This window comes from Schistocerca cancellata, chromosome 1 (genome assembly GCF_023864275.1).
Source record: "Schistocerca cancellata isolate TAMUIC-IGC-003103 chromosome 1, iqSchCanc2.1, whole genome shotgun sequence".
In the NCBI taxonomy this organism is placed as follows: Eukaryota; Metazoa; Arthropoda; class Insecta; order Orthoptera; family Acrididae; genus Schistocerca; species Schistocerca cancellata.
Window position 1 is genome coordinate 105,999,552 of NC_064626.1, and position 25,338 is coordinate 106,024,889.

General features: G+C 39.3%; 1 protein-coding gene across 1 annotated transcript in view; it reads right to left on the bottom strand.

Moving 5' to 3' along the window:
- LOC126166489 (transcription elongation regulator 1) overlaps window positions 1–25,338 on the bottom strand; it is a 245,277-nt gene that overhangs the window by 109,799 nt on the left and 110,140 nt on the right. Inside the window, exons 10-11 of the mRNA XM_049920407.1 lie at window positions 18,001–18,272; window positions 10,805–10,956 (exon numbers count right to left, since the gene is read on the bottom strand). Of these exons, the coding sequence (XP_049776364.1) occupies window positions 10,805–10,956; window positions 18,001–18,272 (424 nt within the window). The remainder of the gene's footprint in view (window positions 1–10,804; window positions 10,957–18,000; window positions 18,273–25,338) is intronic.

The following is a 25,338-nucleotide window of genomic DNA, read 5'->3' on the forward strand; positions in this document are numbered from 1 at the left end:
GTAGAGGAGTGGTATCTTTAATCAAGAAAAATAGCCACTCCACCTTTAGCCCTGCCTACAGCAGTATCATCTTTCCTGCACATGTGGTAGCCCCGTAATGTAGGTGTGTCTGTGACTTTAAAATGCATTTCTTGTCTCATTTCAGGAGTCCGCTGCCGTGGCACCCATCTTGCAAACACTTTGTGAAACTGGACCACATCAAGCACAATGACCCATGACTAATCTGTAAACATGTTCCCAGTGTCATTCAGTGTCACCCAGCGGTTTTCCTTCACTATGGCTTCAACTGCTGCAATGTTCTGTGGAGTCACAACTCATTGTGCCTGACCTGGATGAGGAGCATCTTCCACTGAAGTCACACCATTTGCAAACTTCCTACTCCATTTTTAGACTTGCTGCCGTGACAAACATGCATCACCACACTGAACCTTCATTCGTCGATGAATTTCAATGGGTTTCACACCTTCACTACGCAAAACCGAACAATATAGCACTGTTGTTCCCTGGTGCAAGTTGCAAGTGGGGCGGCCATCTTTATACTGATACTGCGATGGTATGTGTGCATCTGCATTATGCTGCCACCTGCAGGCCATTCTGCATGCTGTTTGTAACATGCTTACCAACTTACAAGATAATGGCGCGGAATTTTTATTTGTTATTACAAATTTAAGATTTTCATTTGACTCACTCTCGTATTCTGATATGTACTGACAGAAAACATTCAAATAAGCCAAGCATGCTGTAGAATACTCTCTGAAGAGAGAGAGGCAGATATCACTGCATTACCATGTGTTGTCTGTGAACTGACAGATGAGGAGAGTTTCGATGATTATGAAACAGGGTGTCCTAAGGTGGAGGACATTCCACGGACAGTAGAAACCAACGTGCTGGAGGATGACATTCCACGTTATTCTACAGCATCTCCATCTAGACCAAGAAACTAAAGTTCAGTCACAACTGCAAAATTATTGGTATAAAAAGAAAGTCAGTGAACTAACAGCAATATGGTCTATGACAAATCCTAATTACAGTTATGGCAATTTAGGTAGTCTGGCACAAACTAACTGTTGAAAATACTGTGAAAACTCTGCAAGATTATATACCACTGGACATTTTTGAGGGATTGCTTACTTCTGAGTTCTTAACTAGCAATATGGAAGAAACTGAAAAGTGTGCAAAACACTGGAAAAACAATCGACAGTATTCTACCTCAGTAGATGAACTGAAAGTTTTTATTGGTTTCTGAATTTTATGTGGATACCACACATGGCCCATCCAGAAAGATTATTGGTCTGAAGATGATGATCGGATGGTGTCCCGTGTAAGAAGTGCTGTATCATGAAATAAATACCTTGAACTAAAACCAATTTAGACAATAATGAAGTGAATGCTAACAAAAGTGATGGAGGGTTCAAGGTCAGAAATTTGATTGTCACTACGAATAACAACTTCCAATGGTTCATATTATCTGTTTGAACTACCAGATTGGGTTCCATGCAACAGCTACAATAAGACAAAACAGTATCATTTCATTGGCCTTTCAAAGCTGATAAAATCTTAGCAGAGAAAGATTGAGGACGTTTTAGCTCCCATCTCAACATAACCAACCAAATCACCATGGTACGTGGAATGACAACACCTGCATCTCACTGGAAACAAATTTTGACCTAACGGAGCCTATGGTTTCAGTTTCTGGATGACAAAATGAAAAGAAACTCGTCAAACAGCCTTATCTTGTGAGTCAGTACAACAAATATATGGGCAGTGTAGACCACCAAGACTGGCTTTTGGAGAAATGTGATCACAGTCATGGGAAAAAATGGTATTTGTAAATTTTCAGTAGCACTGTTGACATGGCTGTGGTAAACACATATTTACTCTACAACACTGTATCCCAGGAGGCCAAAAGCATCAAGGATATTCAAAGATATACTGCCATTTCATATCCGAAATTGGGGCAGAATGCAAGAAGCAGCACTGGCAGACCAGTGCCATTGCCTACCTCTAGGAAGAAAATTCTGGATACTGTGCAGCTGGATGAAAGAGGTCACATTATTGGAAAAAGAGAAAAGTAGTGAAGATGACAATTCCAAAATTGTTTAGGGAAGCTTATAACATTTCTTTATTAAATTTCTTTATTAAATGTGATGTAATTTTACATCCTACTTGGACTTCCCAACTAAATGGTTCAACTGTAATTTCACCATCTAACTAGCTACTAATTTCTATGAATACTTGCTTTAAAACATTTAGATCAATAATGATTCAACACTTCAATAAATTGGGACTGTGGATTTCAATCTTCAACTTTTGCAGATCACCACCATTACCCTTTTGCACTAAGTGATATGATACAATTTCATTTAGAGACGAATGACAAACTTTCATAAATTATTTCTCATGAACTTGCAAGCGCACTAAATTTATTTTGTAGTTTGTACATTTAAATAAATCTTTCCCACTTTGAAGTTTAGTGTTTCATTTCTAATTTACCTCATATGACACCACAAGCGCTCTGCGTCCTCTCTATAAGACACTGATTATTATTATTTCTGTCATTGGCAATCAATAACAAACTTCAGATATATGGAATCTTAGACCTTTTAAACATTTCCTTAAAAAGATTTAAAAGCAATTCACACCAAAAAATTTGGGCATTAATGGGTTAATTAGCTACTTTGACAAGGCTATGACTTCCTAAAATCACGCCATGAAATGAGGTCCATTCTGTCTGACATTTCACCCACTACACGTAGACTAGCTTTCTATCGCCCCCCACAATGTCTGCAATATCCTTGTCAGACCCTATGCGCCTTCTGCTCCCATTTCCCTACCCTATGCCTCCTACTTCTGTGGCCATTCCTACTGTGAGACTTGCCTATTGCACCCTACTCGTACCACCACCTATACGAGCTCTGTAACTGGCAAAACATACACTATCAAAGAAAGAGCCACCTGTGAAACAACACGTTGTGTACCAGCTGTTACTTAAACACTGTTTGGAGTTATACATTGGTATGACTACCACCAAGATATCAGTTAGGATGTACGGTCCTAGGCCGAAGGCTTATACTGGCAACAGACAATATCCTGTCGCAGAACATGCTCTGTAACCTCGCAGTAATGATCCAGGAACCTGTTTCGCCACATGTGCCATCTGAATTATTCTCCCAGACACCAGTTTCTCAGAACTCAGCAGGTGGAAATGTATTACGTCATTGGTCCTCTTCACCCAACTGGCAATAAGTTATGTTAATTTCTTTCTTCTCTGTTATTATTCCTTTTTCTATTCCTCTACATCTTTTAGTTTCTGATCTGTCTATTTTTTCCTGTCCCCCATCTCTACCACTTACAATGCACTTAGCTTTCCACTCTTCTTAATTCATGCATGATATTTTGTTGGTAATCACTGTCTTGGATATTAACCTATCTTCCACATTTAAATGCTCAGGTTTACAATTCTCGTCCACTGCACCATTGCAATTCCAACTATCTGTCTTTCCTTCTCATCCGGTTCGACAAGTCTCCCCTGACCCAAAGATCTGTGTGACTTTTCCGATCTCTTCCCATTTCCTAAACCTCACCAATCCCATCTTCATACTACGTCTTCTCCCTTCAACCCTTCTGCCAGAAGCAGGGGTCACTGGCTCCGAAAGCTTGCAAACCGCAATAGCTTTACATGTGTTTTTTGCTGTCGCTACTTGGTGAATAGGTTTTTGTCTATAAAATCACGCACTATGTGTAAGGGGAATAGCAAACAAGTGGTTTCAGTCTTAACCAGAAAATTAGGTGCAGAAGGCAGAGAGAGTTCACACATCTGCTAATGACAAATTTTTAGCAAAAGAATTATCAGACAAGAAAGATACATACCTATGTGTTCCTCAGGGCACTGCATTGGAAGTTTTTGGCACAGTGTTCCAGAAAAGACAATGATCTATATAATAATATAACTTATATCAATACACACAGTCGTGATCACATATAAGTTGTTTACTTTTATTTGTAGACTAACAACTTTGATCTCCTAAGAAATCATCATCAAATCTTTAATTTTCTGGTGACTGTACAAAAAGTTGCCGTGGAGCAGGTCCATCTGTGCATGATTTAGGACATTGCTCAATCTCCACACCTGCACAGATGGACCTGCTACATGCCAATGATACCTACCCTCAAGGAATGTAATCTGAAAATGTTTTCTTAGAAGATCAAATCCCAAAACCAATCATCTAAATATAGAAATAAGCTTAAATGTGATGATGACAGCATGTACTGAAGTAAATACTATATTGAGTCCAATGCTGCTGTTTATATATATATATATATATATATATATATATATATATATATATATATATATATATATAATAGAAGGAAACATTCCACGAAGGAAAAATATGCCTAAAAACAAAGATGATGTGACTTACCAATGTGACTTACCAATGTTTGTGTTTGTGTGTCTGTCGACCTGCCAGCACTTTCATTTGGTAAGTCACACCATCTTTGTTTTTAGGCAACATTCCACGAAGGAAAAATATATCTAAAAACAAAGATGATGTGACTTACCAAAACGAAAGTGCTGGCAGGTCGACAGACACAAACGAACACAAACACACACACAAAATTCAAGCTTTCGCAACAAACTGTTGCCTCATCAGGAAAGAGGGAAGGAGAGGGAAAGACGAAAGGATGTGGGTTTTAAGGGAGAGGGTAAGGAGTCATTCCAGTCCCGGGAGCGGAAAGACTTACCTTAGGGGGAAAAAGGGACGGGTATACACTCGCGCGCACACACACACACACACACACACACACACACACACACACACACACACATATCCATCCACACATATACAGACACAAGCAGACATATTTAAAGACAAAGAGTTTGGGCAGAGATGTCAGTCGAGGCAGAAGTGCAGAGGCAAAGATGTTGTTGAATGACAGGAGAGGTATGAGTGGCGGCAACTTTAAATTAGCGGAGATTGAGGCCTGGTCGATAACGGGAAGAGAGGATATATTGAAGAGCAAGTTCCCATCTCCGGAGTTCGGAAAGGTTGGTGTTGGTGGGAAGTATCCAGGTAACCCGGACGGTGTAACACTGCGCCAAGATGTGCTGGCCGTGCACCAAGATGAGGATCACCCTGTGGCTAAACATGCCTTGGTGCACGGCCAGCACATCTTAGCGCAGTGTTACACCATCCGGGTTATCTGGATACTTCCCACCAACACCAACCTATCCGAACTCCGGAGATGGGAACTTGCTCTTCAATATATCCTCTCTTCCCGTTATCCACCAGGCCTCAATCTCCGCTAATTTAAAGTTGCCGCCACTCATACCTCTCCTGTCATTCAACAATATCTTTGCCTCTGCACTTCTGCCTCGACTGACATCTCTGCCCAAACTCTTTTTTCTTTAAATATGTCTGCTTGTGTCTGTATATGTGTGGATGGATATGTGTGTGTGTGCGCGAGTGTATACCCGCCCCTTTTTCCCCCTAAGGTAAGTCTTTCCGCTCCCGGGACTGGAATGACTCCTTACCCTCTCCCTTAAAACCCAAATCCTTTTGTCTTTCCCTCTCCTTCCCTCTTTCCTGACGAGGCAACCGTTGGTTGCGAAAGCTAGAATTTTGTGTGATGTTGGGTTTTTTTTTTTTTTTTTTTTTGTGTCTATCGACCTGCCAGCGCTTTTGTTTGGTAGGTCTCATCATCTTTCTTTTTATATATATATATATATATATATATATATATATATATATATATATATATATATATATATTTAAAAACAAAGATGATGTGACTTACCAAATGAAAGTGCTGGCAGGTCGACAGACACACAAACAAACACAAACATACACACAAAATTCAAGCTTTCGCAACCAACGGTTGCCTCGTCAGGAAAGAGGGAAGGAGAAGGAAAGACAAAAGGATATGGGTTTTAAGGGAGAGGGTAAGGAGTCATTCCAATCCCGGGAGCGGAAAGACTTACCTTAGGGGGGAAAAAAGGACAGGTATACACTCGCACACACACACATATCCATCCACACATACACAGACACAAGCAGACATTTGTAAAGGCAAAGAGTTTGGGCAGAGATGTCAGTCGGGACGGAAGTACAGAGGCAAAGATGATGTTGAAAGACAGGTGAGGTATGAGCGGCGGCAGATTGAAATTAGAAATTAGCGGAGATTGAGGCCTGGCGGATAGCGAGAAGAGAGGATAAATACGTGAAAGCAGCTGTTATTGAACTAGAAACGGTGGATTTTATAGCAGCGGTAGTGTTGAAAGCGGAAAATAAAATCTTTTGGTTATGGTTGGGAAGTGGGTTACGTATTGTTGAGCATATATATGGCGGGATAAAATTGTATAGTAGATTACGGTAAAAGGGGGATGAATACAAAGTGAGACTACTGGTAAATAAAGAGAAAAAAGAGAAATAAGACGACAGGAAAGATTTCGAAATGCAAAGGCGACAATAACAAACGTAATTGTTGGGTTCAAATTAATGATATGGTTATAATAGAAGGAAACATTCCACGAAGGAAAAATATATTTAAAAACAAAGATGATGTGACTTACCAAATGAAAGTGCTGGCAGGTCGACAGACACACAAACAAACACAAACATACACACAAAATTCAAGCTTTCGCAACCAACGGTTGCCTCGTCAGGAAAGAGGGAAGGAGAAGGAAAGACAAAAGGATATGGGTTTTAAGGGAGAGGGTAAGGAGTCATTCCAATCCCGGGAGCGGAAAGACTTACCTTAGGGGGGAAAAAAGGACAGGTATACACTCGCACACACACACATATCCATCCACACATACACAGACACAAGCAGACATTTGTAAAGGCAAAGAGTTTGGGCAGAGATGTCAGTCGGGACGGAAGTACAGAGGCAAAGATGATGTTGAAAGACAGGTGAGGTATGAGCGGCGGCAGATTGAAATTAGAAATTAGCGGAGATTGAGGCCTGGCGGATAGCGAGAAGAGAGGATAAATACGTGAAAGCAGCTGTTATTGAACTAGAAACGGTGGATTTTATAGCAGCGGTAGTGTTGAAAGCGGAAAATAAAATCTTCGTGGAATGTTTCCTTCTATTATAACCATATCATTAATTTGAACCCAACAATTACGTTTGTTATTGTCGCCTTTGCATTTCGAAATCTTTCCTGTCGTCTTATTTCTCTTTTTTCTCTTTATTTACCAGTAGTCTCACTTTGTATTCATCCCCCTTTTACCGTAATCTACTATACAATTTTATCCCGCCATATATATGCTCAACAATACGTAACCCACTTCCCAACCATAACCAAAAGATTTTATTTTCCGCTTTCAACACTACCGCTGCTATAAAATCCACCGTTTCTAGTTCAATAACAGCTGCTTTCACGTATTTATCCTCTCTTCTCGCTATCCGCCAGGCCTCAATCTCCGCTAATTTCTAATTTCAACCTGCCGCCGCTCATACCTCACCTGTCTTTCAACATCATCTTTGCCTCTGTACTTCCGTCCCGACTGACATCTCTGCCCAAACTCTTTGCCTTTACAAATGTCTGCTTGTGTCTGTGTATGTGTGGATGGATATGTGTGTGTGTGCGAGTGTATACCTGTCCTTTTTTCCCCCCTAAGGTAAGTCTTTCCGCTCCCGGGATTGGAATGACTCCTTACCCTCTCCCTTAAAACCCATATCCTTTTGTCTTTCCTTCTCCTTCCCTCTTTCCTGACGAGGCAACCGTTGGTTGCGAAAGCTTGAATTTTGTGTGTATGTTTGTGTTTGTTTGTGTGTCTGTCGACCTGCCAGCACTTTCATTTGGTAAGTCACATCATCTTTGTTTTTAAATATATTTTTCCTTCGTGGAATGTTTCCTTCTATTATAACTATATATATATATATATATATATATATCTCAATGACTTACCGGACATTCTGAGACAGAGAGAAAAATTTCTCATCACTGACAAAACACCAGAGCACCTACTAGAGGAAGCAAATGACTCTCTTGATGATACTATGATTGGACAATATGTAACAAATTAACAATGAATGTAACAAAAGCTAACAGTATGCAGTTCACCTTAATGTGGGAATACAATTATGTTTGAGCATAGTTGATAAATTTAGAGATGTTGTGGTGATTTAAGAGGCCCATGGTTTTTTTGGATAAATATTGATTGTCAACTAACATGGAATGAACACAGAAAGATGCTGGGAGAAAGAATGTTATCTGCATGTTCTGGTCTAATGGTGTCTATCATCTGTTGATAACAGCCAATCTCTTGCAGTGAATACTATTCTTAAGTACACTCAATTCTTAGATACGAGATTCCTCTCTGGGAATCAAAGCCACAAAACATGCATACAATTTTTAAACTGCAGGAAAGGGCTGAATGAATAATAACTATAAGCCGTAGTCAGTTCACTGTAACAAAACTTGAAGAATCTGGGTATCCTTACTGTACCAAGTAAGTGTCTACCAATCTGTTGTACATATCAGGGTGAAAACACTACTTTATTTTTCACTAATAGTTTTATACACAATCTTGGAACAAGAGCCATTTTGACTTACATTTAACAAAAAAAATTCCAAGCAGCATTTTCAATCAAGGAATAAAAGTGTATAATAAATTGGCAAAGGAAAGAATAATATTACTAAAATGCATCTGTTTACAAAGGTATCTAATACAGATTTTGGAAGTAATGCATTCTACACAATCAAAGATTGCTTGGTGTGTCCAGAGTAGTGGTCAATAATGAAAAGAGGGTAACTACATCACATTACAATAGTGTGCAGAGATTTATAGAGCATGATTGTGAAGTCTTAGCACAAAGAGAACAGGCCATAGTTCTGCAGAGGAAACAGGCTGGAGTTGGCACAAAGAGAACAGACTGGGGTTAATGCAAGGGATGTAGCTGCGAGTTCTTGGTCCATGTAGTCAGTGGAAATCCTTGATGTGTGTACGATTATTTTGAGTGACCTATTTTGATGTATTTTTATGGAAAATCCAATATAATTATGAGACAACCCCTGGATGAATAAAGTAATAAAGAGACTGAATTAAATTTTAGTAAGTCTATGATATTGTTTACGTTCACAAAGGATATCTATGTGGTCTAGATTCATACTTAATTTTCTAAAGTTCAATTCTTACTTTCACTTAATTTTGCTGTCTCTGTCGCCACATTGCATGCCACTTGAAAATTAATTCTATCTCCAAACTTTCATCACACTAAACTCATCAATGACAGCTTTGTTAGATGCCACCTCTCACAGTTTAAGTGCTGCTCCTTAGGAGGAACAGGTTTTGTTGTAAATAAATTCAAACTTTCAGAACAGCTGTACCAAATTCTCTTATGATCCATTTTAGCTATGAGAGCTCTTTGCTTACTCCATCTAATATTAACATACAGAATCCACAGGAAAACTATAGCTTTTTTTTTCCTTTTCCTTTCAATATGTCATCTGCTGTGATGATATTCTTCTTAAGACTATAAGATTTCAGCAAACCATGTGTATGTGACAATGGTAGTATTATAGCAGGTACAGCAGTAGACTCCGGCCCTAGAGGTCACAGGTTCAATCCTGGATAGAGACAGGGATTTTTTTCTTGTTCCAGTGCCTGCAGGATAACCCTCCTGTCCAATCAGAATGCTATCAATGAGCACAAGGGATCTTTTTTTGGGGGTAGGTGGCCAGATGAGAGGCCTGCTACCCACTCCCTTCTAGTACTGTGGTAAAGAAAGGCAGTCAAGGCCAATACCCCAGTCATGGGATTGCACCACAGAGAAAACAATGTGAACAGAAGTGGAAGGAAAACAAAGCCATGTGGAGTCAGGCCTGTGTATCACTGCAGCAGATATGTTGCTGCAACCACTACCTACACAATAAATATAAACTTCAAACAATTGGTTCTGGCAATAACATAAGAGCATTTCAAAAGTATTAATGTTTCTTGTGGTCTTCCCCAACTCTCCTGTCCCTTTAAACAATCCAGATGAGGCGTCAGGAGTCAGAAGAAAATTTATTCACATTGCTTAACAAAACAACACAGGTCATCTTTATCAGCCACTTCACCAACTTATTTCATATATCCAAACAAGCACTTCACAGTAGGCTCACTGCTTTCAATAAAGGCTTTTGAGCCACCAGTCATATGCAATGAAACAGGTCTCCCTAGATGTCATTAGAATGACTCGATTGAATCTGCATTAAAATGTGGCTACACAGGAGTTATTACTTAACAATAAAACAAAAGGATCAAAATAACAAATTACTGCACTGAGAAAAAAAAAAGTCTTATTAACAGTTTTTTTTCTGAATACAGGTAACTATATAACCAAAATTTAAAGAAAACAGCAATGTGTAAATGAAAATACAAGGAGTGGCGGTGGGGAAGGGGGTGGGGGGTGGGGGAAATGGGAGCAGGTGGGGGGGGGGGGTTCAGGTAATAAACTTTAACTGCTCACAAAGTTTTTTCTAGATAGAAATGTGACACCCTAACATACTCTTTTCAACATATTAAGGACTATGGAATCAAATGATGTGTCTACAATGCTGTTCAGGATTCTTTCTGCCCATCACTGACAATCACCAATAAAGTTAATGTAGCTATCTCACTCTAGTCACTATGTGTGGCAGGCACATCAGCTGTACCCAACAACTTCCACTGCTGTATGCTATGATTGCAGATCATGCTGGGAACCAAGTACTGTGAGTACTTGCCACCCACACACAACACATGGTTATGTCCAATTTTGTATCCGTATATTGTGTGAAAACAGCTTAAATTTTGGCCATCTGTCAGCTTACCTCTTTTTCTGCAAGCATTTCTTTGAACGATTTGATACGTATCTCCAGCGGGACAACTGCTCGTTCACGTGAAGCTCTCACTTCTGCTTCAATTGCAGCTTCCTTACCAATATCTATTAGTTTCTTATCACCTTTTCCTTCTTTATCCCCATCTGCAATTAATGACACAATCAATTTACACTGAGTCAAAAGATTATTGCTAATATGGAAACATTGAAAATCATGCAGTTTCATGTTGATTGTGATTTTTTTAATGATTTGACAGAATTTTAAATTGTTATCTTGTACAAATACATAACTGCTTGTTCTGCAAATGTTAAGTAACAGTTACTGTGAAAAATAACAACACTTACATTGCAAAACATAATGACTTCTGCAACTAATTTAATCTGTGATAGAAGGGCACACCTGTAGGTGTGTGGCAGATTCTGGGGCCACATTAATGAGGGGGGAAAAAAGAGAAAAGAAGAAAGAAAAAACAGTGACATTGGCAACACACAGCCAGACATCTGCATTACACTCTCTCAAACTTTCTTATACATATTGCCTGATAAAAAATTGAAGCACCCAGAGGACATGGTTGGATGACATACAGGTGTGTGCGCATGCGCACACGTGCACGCACACACCACTGGCAGATACGTGATGGTTACAGTTGCAATTCTCTGTGACTGGCAGAAAGGCCATCAAAATGCATTAGAACCACCCATGTTTAGTGTTGTTACCACACCTGATGGTATGTAAGGGACCTGGACTGTGTCAGATGTTAGGTGATAGGTGATAGGTGATCACTGAAGAACACTGAGAAGCTATGCACTCTTTTGAGACAACTTTATCAGCCCCTTAGAGTGTTTGAAAGGGGTCTCATTGGCGACCTCTGTTTGGTCAGCTGGTTGAATGATGCTGTATCCAGATTTGTGAGGCGTTCAGTCATAACAGAGGCACAATGTCAGACTGCATGGGAACATTAGGACAAGCATATTCATCAACATTCCGGTCGACCATGTCTGACCAGCATTGGGACACTTGCCATATTGTGCAGCAAGCACATCCTAAGCCCTTCATATATGGGCAGGCCATCTAAGAACAAGTAATGGACTCCCTGCAACATTGTGTGTCATCCTACATCGTCAGTCTGAGACTAGCCGCAGCCACACTAGATAGTTATTGTCCCATGTTTAGGCTGCCATTAACATCACAACACAAAACGGCTGCATTTGTAATGATGCCATGACCAGGAAGCATGAACTTCTGATGAATGGCATTGTACTGTGTGCAGTGATTAATCACAGTTCTGGACTATCCTGGTGAGTATGACCGTGACCTGGACAAAGGGCCCATTCTTCCAACATTTCAAATACGCACGGCAGTGTTATGCCTGACATGGTGTGGGGAGCCTTCAGGTATGAATTCTGGTCACAGCTGGTAGTGACTGAGGGAATTCTTGTGGCACTATGGTAAATCACAAACAGCCGTAATTTTCCTGTGCTGCCTCTCATGAGACAGAATTGTGGTGCCATTTTTCAACATGACAATGCCGGTCCACACATGGCTTGTGTGTCTAAGAACTGCCTGCATGGTGAAGAGGTACCCCTACCACCAACAAAATTTCCAGATCTTTCCCTGAAAAAAAATGTGCAGGACCAGCTCGAATGTCAAACTCTGTCCCAGCAGCAGTATCCACTATATCAATTACCTGTTACAATAGTTTTGGGCCAGCTTGCCTCAGTAGAGGATGAAATGGCTTGACACAATTCCCAACTGAATCAGTGGATGCAACCAATGCACAGTGGGTTCAATGTCGTACTTACAAGTGGATACATACTGCCAAGTACTTTGTGAATTTCACTCTGTATTGTAATCACCAAAGTACCACCTCATACCACCTCAACCCACAATATTTCATTTCATTTCCTCCTCCGCTTCTACATACTTTACCTTTCTTTTCTGAGGCAACAATATTATCGATGTAGTTCTCCAATGAGAATGAAATTCTGAACTATTTACACATCCACAATGAACTGCGCAACATCTCATTAACCACTGGAAGCAACAACAACAATATTTGCATTGACTGTATGAATAAAAATGAAAGAAAAAGTAAATGATGAAAATGTTCACTGAAGATTTGTGGTCCACAGAGTAAATAAGACACTGACTGTCAGCTGGTAAGGTGAATATACTTGTTCATACGTTACTGGTACTGGCTGCTACTTCCTCTAGCAGATAAACAGGATGATTATCTGACAAAACTACAGTGGAGCAGCTGACATTGAAACTGAGTTCCCAGATGTAACATCTCAGACTAAGTCACCTGTATGGGCTTATAATGGATGGCTACTGTGCCTACAGTAAAGAAGATGGTGGTGGTTGTTATAAGGATTTTGTTTAAAATAATACCTTTCTCATATTCTACTAACATATGACATGGGTATATCAGATGTTAATAAGAAGCTCTGCTCGCAACCATTGTCCAGCTAATGTTAATGTGTGAGAAATGTCCTTTGGATCATTCACTTTCTCTGAAATTAAAACAAAAATATGTGGTTATTCTTGGAAGATCAAGATTCAAGAAAAAAAAACGAGTAGGTGGGATGTTAGCTTCAGTATCTCAAGCACTTTCTGAGAGATTCTGCCAATGTCAATACACTTAGTGCAACGTCAACCGTCAGTCATTCTCCTCCTCCCCTCCCCTCCTCCCCTCTCCTCCTCTCCTCTCCTCCCACTGTTTGGATCAGACAGTGGTATAATATTCAACCAGTTATAAAATCACGGTGTTTGGAATCCTTTTCATCCTCTGCTCCACGACTTGTGATTCACATATGTACACAGTGAAGAGTGGCAGCTAGAAAACTATTTTGCTTGTTGTCTGCTGACAAAATGTCTTCCTTGTTTAAGAAGTTCCATTGCTTACTTCCACCTTCTAGATGTGCCATTTTGCCATAATACATAAATACATAAAATAACATGCATGAGACAGAGAGGCTATCCTGTTTTTATCTTCAGGAGCCTAAATTCTTAGTGCTTTTAAAAGGAGCATGTGCCTGCCCGAGCACGAGTGCTTGCGTTCTCTCTCTCTCTCTCTCTCTCTCTCACACACACACACACACACACACACACACACACACTCAGACACAGAGTGCAAATAGTAAAATAGTAAAATATTTTAAGTTTCAAAATGCCTCTTCCTACAATTTCCTGTGGTATATACAGAGTTAATTTAGTGTTTTAATCGTAACATTCTTTTGGGAAAACTTAAATTTTATGGCACAGAACATATCAATAAAAACTGGTTTACTCTCAATTTATTTACATAATAGTGGGAAGCACATAATTATACTGGAAATTCAGTCAGTTTGGGTAAGGACTTATCTTCCGACATTAGCTAAATAACTATCTGTGTGCTACATAGTACAACAAGACCTCCATTTATAGTATTAAATATAAATGACATCCCATCTTGTGTAATGAAATGTTCATTTTTTGTTTTTTGTTTTTGTAAATTAATGGTCAGAAGGGGTGGGGGAGGGGCTTGGGGGAGCAGGAGCAGGAGAATGTGAACACAATTCTGCTTGAGGAAGGAGGCACTGTACAACCTCACTCTCATCACACCCAAATTCGGCGTCATCTGCGCTGCGTGTGGTTGCCGATTTTTGTCACTATGTCAAAAAATTATTTTCTTTGCACACTTTCTCTCACTAATGTCATAGTAAATTATATTCACAATCCCTTCTGTAGTCAGAAATGTCAGTGACCATCATGTGGAAAAAGCATTCATAAGATTCCTGTATACAACTGTTATATGCGTAATCTTACTAAAACACCTTCACAATAAACATACTCCCGTACGTAATTTGTAAACAAATATCATCCAAAATCCTATTCACAACTTAACCTGATTCTTAAAGAAAGGGTCAAAATAGGCTGTCATAAAAACAAACTGTGCACTAAAGAATAAATTTAACAACTGATGCTTTTCAATGAAAACACATGTTACAACTGATCATGGTGATGGAGCCGTTCATTGCTGATTGATAGAACAATGTCTGTCACTTATCACTTCTTTCACCTTTAGCAATGTTCGTTAATGTGGATATGACACATGCAGAGTTGCATCATGGTTTGGAGTCTGCATTTAACTGTTAAGTCAACCTATAGGTGGCTAGGCAAGTCAGTTTAACAGTTGGAGGACGGCAACAACCACCAGCTCTAATAGAGCCACACACAGTAAAGCACTCTGGTATTCAAACTAACTTTTGTGTTTAAGACAGCTTGACCTTTATAATATCATTTTCACTTTCACTGTTAAAATGAAGGCACTACCATAAACCAAAATATCCACGGGTGTGCTGCCGGTCTATAGTGTCCAACGGGCACAATATTTCGGCGATCATACATGTCGCCATCATCAGGTGAACTGACGGACTGAGCTCCTGTGAACGTGCCGGCACGGAGATCCGTACGCTATGGCTGCTCCCAGATTGTGACGGCGTCTGAGATGACGTCGGTGTGATGGCTCTGTCCGCCGTGGTCGTCACAACTATACGTTTGCTCGATTTACTCTTGATTAACCCAATCGCTGGTTCTCAAGCCTTGCTAAGATTATAGCAAGATTATAGCTAAGATTTTCCGACATGTCGGAAAATCACGCCATGGAGTATGACCGCACGAGGATTCTGGTACAGACGTCGAGATACTGGGACAGCGTTGTTAGAGAGGCCATCGAAATTCACACCAATGACGACCTCATAAACTGTGACTGTGGCTATAATCTTAGCAAGGCTTGGGAACCAGCGATTGGGTTAATCAAGAGTAAATCGAGCAAACGTATAGTAGTGATGACCACGGCGGACAGAGCCATCACACCGACGTCATCTCAGACGCCGTCGCGACCGTGGCGCGGGGCGCGGACGGTGGAGGGAGCACGCCGTGGGCAGAGGGTATTTAAATCGGCCGCCGCCGTGACCGAACCCAGTTCCCTCTGAGCAGCCATAGCGTACGGATCTCCGTGCCGGCACGTTCACAGGAGCTCCGTCCGTCAGTTCACCTGATGATGGCGACATGTATGATCGCCGAAATATTGTGCCCGTTGGACACTATAGACCGGCAGCACACCCGTGGATATTTTGATTATCAAATACGCCGGGAGAAACTCAAGAATCACTAACATAAATGATTTTTTTCACTGATAAAATTCATTGTGCCTGTAAATCAGATGAAGAGTTCATAATATTGTGTATACAATATGTATGAACAAAATTGTCATATATCACAAAGAATTGGAAACAGTACAACAACAGTACATGAGCAGGTTTCTATTAAGTTTTTCCATAGACTATCTACTCCAACCTACATACAGAAGTAAAATTTTAAACTTTTATTTAAAATAACATCTTTTGAAATATTAATCCATGACATGTGTCTATTATTTCTAACAATACGTTTTTTTCTGATCTACTGCAAGCAATTTATGCTAGCAGTATCCTCTTATCAGCCCATTGGTATACAGTTATTCTTGCAATTTTGATTCCAGAATACGTAATTTCTTGCATTTGCTTGTGAGGTTTCTATTTATTACGCATGCTATAATGTTTCCAATTGCTCATTGTGGGAACCCTTGGTTTTCATTTATTTTAACATTACTTCTATTGTAAATTTTGTTATTGAATTTTTAAGTATTTGTTGTAATGGCCAACACAAATTCAGGTTTCTCTGCCTGTTTTGTGTTTAGTACACACACTTAGTCATATCTTGAGATGTAGTACAAGATGTTAAAAGGATATGTCAGAAACAGTTCAATGATTCATACAACAAATTGTGCAAATTTATTTTCAATGTCTATTTTTGTTACATTATGCTCACTTAACAATGGTAGTGGTGGATGTAGTGCTGGTGGTGATGGTGGTAGTGGTAGTAGAAGAAGAAGTAGTAGTAGTAGTAGTAGTAGTAGTAGCAGCAGCAGATGACAAAATATTTGCACAATTAAAAAAATTAACAGTATAAAACACATCTATTAAAACGGTATTAAACATATACTTAAATTGAGATCTGTAACTGAGCATTATCTTATTTAAACCCGAAACAATTGTTTGATAACATTCTTGTATTCTAAAACAACTGCTGGCTTACTACCACCAACTGCTGCTGCAGGACTTCATTTTCTTCCTGTATGTGACCTACCAACTAAAACAGAAACACAATTCATATTGAATTTTCTGTACTATTTGCTGTCAATGCAAGGTGGTGGCAGTTAATACATATTGGACACACTAACATCACAATGATAATGCTCTTAAGTCCATAAAGTAATCAACACCTGAACTAAACAAAGGTCTTCACATTTGATGTATAGTAAAATAATTCAATTATTTGGATTGCTGAGATTAAATTTCTGTTGGTGTACCAAACTCAGCAATTCTCAACAACTCTTGTTTCAGTGAGAGAAAAGGGAGGAAGGGGGGGGGGGGGTGTAAAGAAAGAAAGAGACATATACACAAAGCTACTTTCTTCAGCATACACTGAAAAATTAAGCTGCAGATTGCAAATGTTTTAATCTGACAAGGGGATTTTTAGTGCCAATGCCTAGGCACTTTCTGGAATTACTACCGGCCCACTTATGAGGCCAGAGAGATTGTTTTAGCATCAAGAATTAGGTTTTTGGTCAGTGTTCACAACTAACCATTTTCCTTATGATGTGAAACCAACATGAAAAAGCTTTAATACAGTACACTGTTAATGGTGAAGCCATCACTGAGAACAGACTTCCAATCTTTACAATTGGAATTTGAAGTCTCTGTCTATTATATGCAGGGAAGTGCTGAAAAGATGAGAAGTTGAAACATCTCATTCAACCAATGCATACGTCATAACATAGAATTTGTTATCAAAGACAAAGGAGTGAGGCAGTGTGTGTTACAAAAATACAAACTTAAGTTCACAAATAAAACTGAAAGACTTCAGTAACACAAATTCAAAAGGATTTGAAAAGTATTACACAATGTTTTTCTTAGCAATTTTTACTTTGATTAGTAAAACTTTTTTGCATTTATTACAGATTTGGTAGTGCAATATGCTGAGTCACTAACTTTCTCAGTATTTACAAAAATTATTACAATACATTTAATTTTTATTACGACAAAACTGGTCAATAATAAAGCTTCTTAAAGTGTTAGCATATGACATATCTTAAAATCTACCTTTTGTAGGAGTGTCATCTTTCTTCTTTTTTGATGGCGTTGACTCTGCATCATCACTAGCTGGTGAACCAGACCGTTTGGTGCCAGCAGCTGAGTTAGAAGTAGAGCCTGATGATGCTGAGGCTGATGGGCCACCTGCTGCCTCGGGAGGTGTGGCCACCATTTTATCAACATCTGCACGACCAGATAGTTCATCTGGTCGCTCCCAGACTGATGTACGAGAGGATGGATTGTAAAAAAAAACTCTACCATCACCTGTCCATACCACACACCTGCACACACAAAATATGAGTAAAACTTTAGTAATTTCAAAATAAAACAATCAACTGCACACCTCAATGCACTCAACATGAAGTTCAACAAGATCCACTATGGATAAAATAACAATTATTTAGTTTTAATTTCAAGTTGATTAAGTTTTTGGCGTTTCACTTTTATTCTTCAACTTATGAAAATTTTATGACGACGACTATTTTATATGCCAAGCCATGTCACTCCTGCACAAGCCATGCTGTGGACAGCTGACAATTATTGTAACTGTTGCACACACAGTTCTCACTACAATATCTGCCTAGTATTGCAAATAATGGGCTATTTATGCAATTTTTACCAATGCTTCAGGCTATTCGCCTTCCATATTACTGTAATCTTGCGAGATTATGGTTTACAACCTGGCTTGCTCACGATGATGTTTACAACTAAATAATGTTAGTGTTGTTTGGCTCCAAATACGAATGTACATAACTACAGGATTACAAACAAATGACGCTGTGGCATATTTCCATATAATTATGAAAATGACTTCTAAATACTTTTTAAATCAATTAGCAGAAAACTAGCTACTTTGGAAAGAGCCACTACTCTATCTCTTATGCTACTATCAGCAGGTGTTCTTAACTAATACTTCAAACTAAATAAACAAGTAACTTCACACAGTACACAATTAGTTGTCTACATACCCATAAAATTCAGGCCTGCTTAATATGAACGTAAGCACTAACTGAAACTTTTACAGCCTAGTCCACGTATTAACATTGATTATGAAAATGAGTCAACATTAAGAAAAGCAAAGTTGCTACTCACCATATGGCGGAGATGCTGAGTCGCATACAGGCGCAACAAAAAGACTGTCCCAATATAAGCTTTCAGCCAACAAGGCCTTTGTCGAAAATACACACACACACACACACACACACACACACACACACACACACACACACACACAAATGACAATCTTTTTGTTGCACCTATCTACCACTCAGCATCTCTGCTATATGGTGTGTAGCAACTTTCCTTTTCACAGTATTGTTACATTCCATCCTGGATTTTCCATTGTTTGATTATAAAATGTGTGTGTAATAACATACGCTTTTACTTGCCTAAACGAACTCTCACTCTTTAAGAGATACAGATATGTTACTTAATATTTCATGGGTTTGTGAAACACCTGCACCCTTAACAGTTAGTATAAATGAGTTTATAATTCATAACTGGCATTCAGCTATGTTTAAGCAGCATTATTATTATTAGTTAAGGTATTGAGACGAATCTGGGTTTGTTGGGGTTGGAGTTTTACGTTTGAGGTGTTCCTCGGGCATCATGCAGTGATGAAAGACACTCTTTTGATGAGTTTTAATAATCACAAGTAGTTGCTCGAGTATATAGTGCAGTGTGTTGCGCCATGAAGCTCCTCTTTGGTGAAGTTCCATGGTGTTTGTCAAAACATTAAGAATACAGGACAAAGGAAAGAGATGAGTCTGACGTCAGAAGTCAGTCAGGCAAGATGTTCTTGTGAAATGACCAAGTTGTAACCCGAGCTGTAAATTGAATGAGCTGTCATCTGGCCAATAAACCAGATTTTAGCACATAGCTTCTTCTTCTTCTTCTTCTTCTTCTTCTTCATAGTAAAGTAGTTTTATGGGAGGAATAGTTGGAAGAAGGTAAAAGCATACTTCAAAATGGGAAAAAAAACCTCGCAAATGGTGACCGTGTTTTTGGAAACTGCAAAACAGTGTACGAGAAAACTCTAAATACAGAAACAAAGTTTCAAGTCTGCTAATACATTGAGACGAAAAGACTATGAGAAGAAAACTCAAAGAGGAGATCATACAGTGGTATCCATCCAAGAGGCGCCCACTTTAGTGAAGAAACAGCACAGGTAATGATGACAAAAGCAAGCAAAATTATGAGCAGAAGATATGGACATACGAGCAAATACCATGATTTTGCAGTGATAACTATGTTGCAGTGTTAACAACTGTGCAACCTAAACCCTGAAATTTAAGATGGCTGTATCTAATAAATAGCAGTGTGCTTTATTAACAAAAACAGTCATTTGAAGTTGGCCGGGTGAAATTATTTAACAGTGGGCAAGCCAGTGGGCATTCTAACAAGATCCTCTCCTGGAAATGTAAAATTTGTAGCAGACATAAGTTGATAGAGGAACAGGAGTCTTGTCCTTCAGGTGCAGTTACAAAACACAAAGGAGGAACTAGATAGGATGAGGAGGGTGTAGTGCACTGGGGAATGGGAACTGGCAGTTGGTAAGAAGGCAGCTAGGAGGAAGAGATATCTGTTGTACTTTGCATATAACCAACAGATCCGACTAACTGTCAAGAGTTTAGTGGAGAGGAGCCCCTTGTAGGTGTAGGAAAAATGCAGCAGTCCTCATCAGTGGCAAATTCTAACAGAAAGAAGAAGATTCTGCAACTAGATAGTTCACAGGGCAGAGGTGTTGGCCAGCAATTGCAGGAAGTGTTGGGAAGTGAGTAGCAGGTCACCAGGATTGTTACGTCTAGTGCAGCATTGGTTCAGGTGACTGTTAACATAGGGGAGTTATGTAGGAATTTTACAAAAGAGGATCAGGTAGTGACTGTGGGTAGATCTGCGAATGGTTTTTATATGGACGGGGAGTATGATGTAAGTGGTGACCTGGTAAAGACTCCAACTCACGGTGGCACAAATGTACACTCTGTGCAACTGTTTCTGCGTCATGATCGGCCTCATCTTAATGCTGCTGTTAGGTGTGGTAACTGGGGCTGGAGAAGTCTCTGATGGCAGAGGGCATGGCTCATATTGCAGTGATGCCAAATGAGTCTATCAATAGATCGGGTTTCACTAGACATGGCCTACACCTCAATGGGTATGGGAGGGGGAGGCTGGCAAAGCTTATAGGTGACAGTGTTATGAGTGATGGTGGGCTCACTCATGGGAAAATTACTATAGTAGTTGGTGTTAGAGCTGCTTCTTAGATAGAAGTTCAAAGGAGGTCGGGTATCCAAGTAGTTACGGAATTAGCATATTTTATCAAAATATAAGAGGTATTGTGCACTGCTTATAGATGTTGACTCTGAAATTATTGGTATATCTGAGCACCACATAAATAATTTGACAATCCAGAGTCTTCCTTTACCAGAATACAGATTAGCTGGCTGTTTTTTGATGAGTCCTCTGTGGAGTGGGGGGAGTGGTAATGAATGTAAAAAAAAACATTATTCCATTTGCGTCTGTAGATGTATCAAGTGGGAATAGTAGTACAGCCATAGACAATATTGTCATTCATTCTTCATCACTAGATGGGCTTTCTGTTAGTAAAAGGGTGAATGGCCTTTCAGACCATGATGCACAAATTTTAACACTGAAAGGTTTTTGAACCAAAACAAACAACATACATAGAATGAAATTTTCACTCCACAGCGGAGTGTGTGCTGATATGAAACTTCCTGGCAGATTAAAACTGTGTGCCAGATCGAGACTCGAACTCGGGACCTTTGCCTTTTGCGGCCAAGTGCTCTACCGACTGAGCTACCCAAGCACGACTCTCGCCCTGTCCTCACAGCTTTAATTCCGCCAGTACCTCGTCTCCTACCTTCCAAACTTCACAGAAGCTCTCCTGTGAACCTTGCAGAACTAGCACTCCTGGAAGAAAGGATATTGTGGAGAACTTCTGTGAAGTTTGGAAGTTAGGAGACGAGGTACTGGCGGAATTAAAGCTGTGAGGACGGGGTGTGAGTCGTGCTTGGGTAGCTCAGTCGGTAGAGCACTTGCCTGCGAAAGGCAAAGGTCCCGAGTTCGAGCCTTGGTCCAGCACACAGTTTTAATCTGCCAGGAAGTTTCTGTGAAGCTTGGAAGGTAGGAGACGAGGTACTGGCGGAATTAAAGCTGTGAGGACGGGGCGTGAGTCGTGCTTGGGTAGCTCAGTCGGTAGAGCACTTGGCCGCAAAAGGCAAATGTCCCGAGTTCTAGTCTCGATCTGGCACACAGTTTTAATCTGCCAGGAAGTTTCATATCAGCACACACTCCGCTGTGGAGTGAAAATTTCATTCTATGTATGTTGTTTGTTTCGGTTCAAAAACCTTTCAGCGTTAAAATTTGTGCATCATGGTCTGAAAGGCCATTCACCCTTTTACTAACAGAAAGCCCATCTAGTGATGAAGAATGAATAAAAATATTGTCTATGGCTGTACTACTGTTCCCACTTGATACATCTACAGACGCAAATGGAATAATGTTTTTTTTTTTACATTCATCACCACTCCCCCACTCCACAGAGGACTCATCAAAAAACAGCCAGCTAATCTGTATTCTGGTAAAGGAAGACTCTGGATTGTCAAATTATTTATGTGGTGCTCAGATATACCAATAACTATGCAGAAAAGCTAATCAAATGGCAATAGAGAGATTTTTAAACCTTGTTAAGGAACAAGAGTGGCAGGATGTTCATAGTGCCAAAAACATAGATGACAAATTTAACGCTTTGCTTAATGCACTTCTCATGCTCTTTGAATGTTGCTTTCCATTAGAATGTTCTAAACAGAGTACTAGAAGTAAATGGCAGCCTGGGTGGCTGACTAATGCAATAAGGATATCATCCAGAACAAAGTGGGAATCATATCAAAATGTTAGAAATAGTCACAACTGATCCACAGTAGCCTATTACAAACAGTATTGTAAGGTAGTAAAAATGTTGTTAGGAAGGCAAAGAGTATGTGGTACGCAAATAGTATAGCTAATTCACAGGATAACATTAAACCATACGGTCAATCATGAAGGACTTGTCTTGTCAGCAGAACAAGGTCGATGATATAAAGTCAGTTCGTAGTAAAAACATTTCCGTTACCGGTAACTCAGATATACGTACAGTATTTAATAACCACTTTCTGAGCATTGCTGTTGAATTAAATAAAAACTAAGTTTCTACAGGGAATCATTTAACTCACTTGGAAAATGACATGCCTAAAATACTCCTGTGTAACACAAACAAGGGGGAGATTGAGTCAATAATTAAATCACTGAAGACTAAGGACTCGCAGATATGGAGTACCTAGCAGAATATTAAAGTACAGTGCTACACATGGTAGCCCTGTATGTGGCCATATTTGTAATTTTTCCTTTAAGAACAATCAGTTTCCTGATCAACAGAAGTACTAAGTACTAAATCCACTTCATAAAAAGGGAGAAAGGGATAATGTGCACAATTTTAGACCTATTTCTATGCCATCAGTGTTTGCTGAAGTTAGTGAAAAGGCTGTGTACACAAGGATAAGTGATCATTTCATTTCACATAATTTGCTATCGAATGTAAAGTTCAGTTGTAGAAGGGTTTAACAACTGAAAACACTATATTCTCTTTGACATACTGACTGGATTAAATAAAAGGTTTTCAACACTAGGCATCTTTTTTGATTTAACAAAAGGCATTTGTGTGGATCACAAAATATTGCTTTAGAAGTTCGACCCTTATGGATTATGGGAAGTAGCTTAGCAAAAGTTCATTCTCCACAGTGCTGAGAATGGCTATGATGTGGGGTATGAATGGGTCATGGTTAAAAGGGGGGAGGGGGGGTGCCCCAGGGATCAGTACTGGGGCCACTCTTGTTCCTTATTTATATAAATGATCTGGCCTGTACCATTACAAGTGATTCTAACATATTTCTGTTTGCTTATGACACTAGCTTGGTAGTAAAGGATGTTGCGTGCAACATTGGCAATGTCTGAAATTGACACTGGAGACTTGCTCCTCAATTTGGTCGTACAGAACTACACGTGTAAAATAAATAAAATGTCACAGTAAACAAATCACATTTTAGATTCAGGTAGTGATATGTGCGTAACAGATCCAAACTTTCTAGAACACAATAACATACTGCAGTATTTTCAAGCATTTCCAGTATATGGAGCCAAGATAACAAAGCCACATGAACCAATGGCAAACTAATACAACTACAATCATTAAGAGATTTAGTGTCGATAAATATACATCTGAATACCCCATGTCACTTATTTTAGGATTAAACATCACTATAATTCTACGTACAGGCTGGTTGTCTGAGCAAGGATTTTTACTAGATTTCAGGAAATAATTTATAAAAGATTAACTTATGGGAAGGATTTGGAATTAATGACACTCCATTCTGAAACAGTTACATCGCAGAAATCTAAAACAACACGTACAGCAGAAACACCTTTAGATAATTCTGATAATGACCATATACGATCATAATAAGCAAATGAGTAAAGAGGACATTGTAGCTAATATTAGAAAATCCTCAGGACCTGGAATAAAAGGGAAGGCAGATATGACAACCGTACAGTGTAAACAAAAAGACATTTTCTGCCCGAGATCAAGACTCATTAAACATTGTGTGTGTACAGTAAAGGTACAACTTCACAAATATTTTTTGTGAATCCTTACACAACAACAGTAGCAACAGAGGAGTCAGTCAGGTAGGAAATAAACAGAATGATTATATGGAACATTATATAAACTTCTATAACTGTCATAACAATCCACTGGTAGTCTAAAAACCTGACGGATCAGTGTCGTTAGTATTTGAAGTAGGAACAGTTAATAGGATAATCGAACCAGAAAGGGACAGACCCCCTATCATTGAGGAGTTATTGACAAAGTTTACAGAGACAAAATAAATCAGTGTGATGGACATCAGAACTGGTTATTGGCAAATATCATTACTTCCTGATTCAAGAAAATATACCACATTCCTGTTTGAAGGGTCATCGAATTCAAAGTGTTACCATTCAGTCTAACTGTTTCTGTTCCAATGTTCATCAGACTTTTAGACAAAGCAATAGGCGATAAATTACGAGAAAAGGTTTTATGTAATGTATGTTATGATATAGAGTATTACCCCACTTCTACATTCCTGGAATTAATGTTTTCCCGCTGTTTACAATTTTTCTTTTACTGCTCCCATCAAATTTCCTATGTCCACAGTGTTAATTTGCACCCAATTTTGCATCAACATATCTATAATTTCCCTGCAATTTATGGTTTACGAAAAAATGTCATGGAGACAAAACTGGTGTAAAATGACAGTA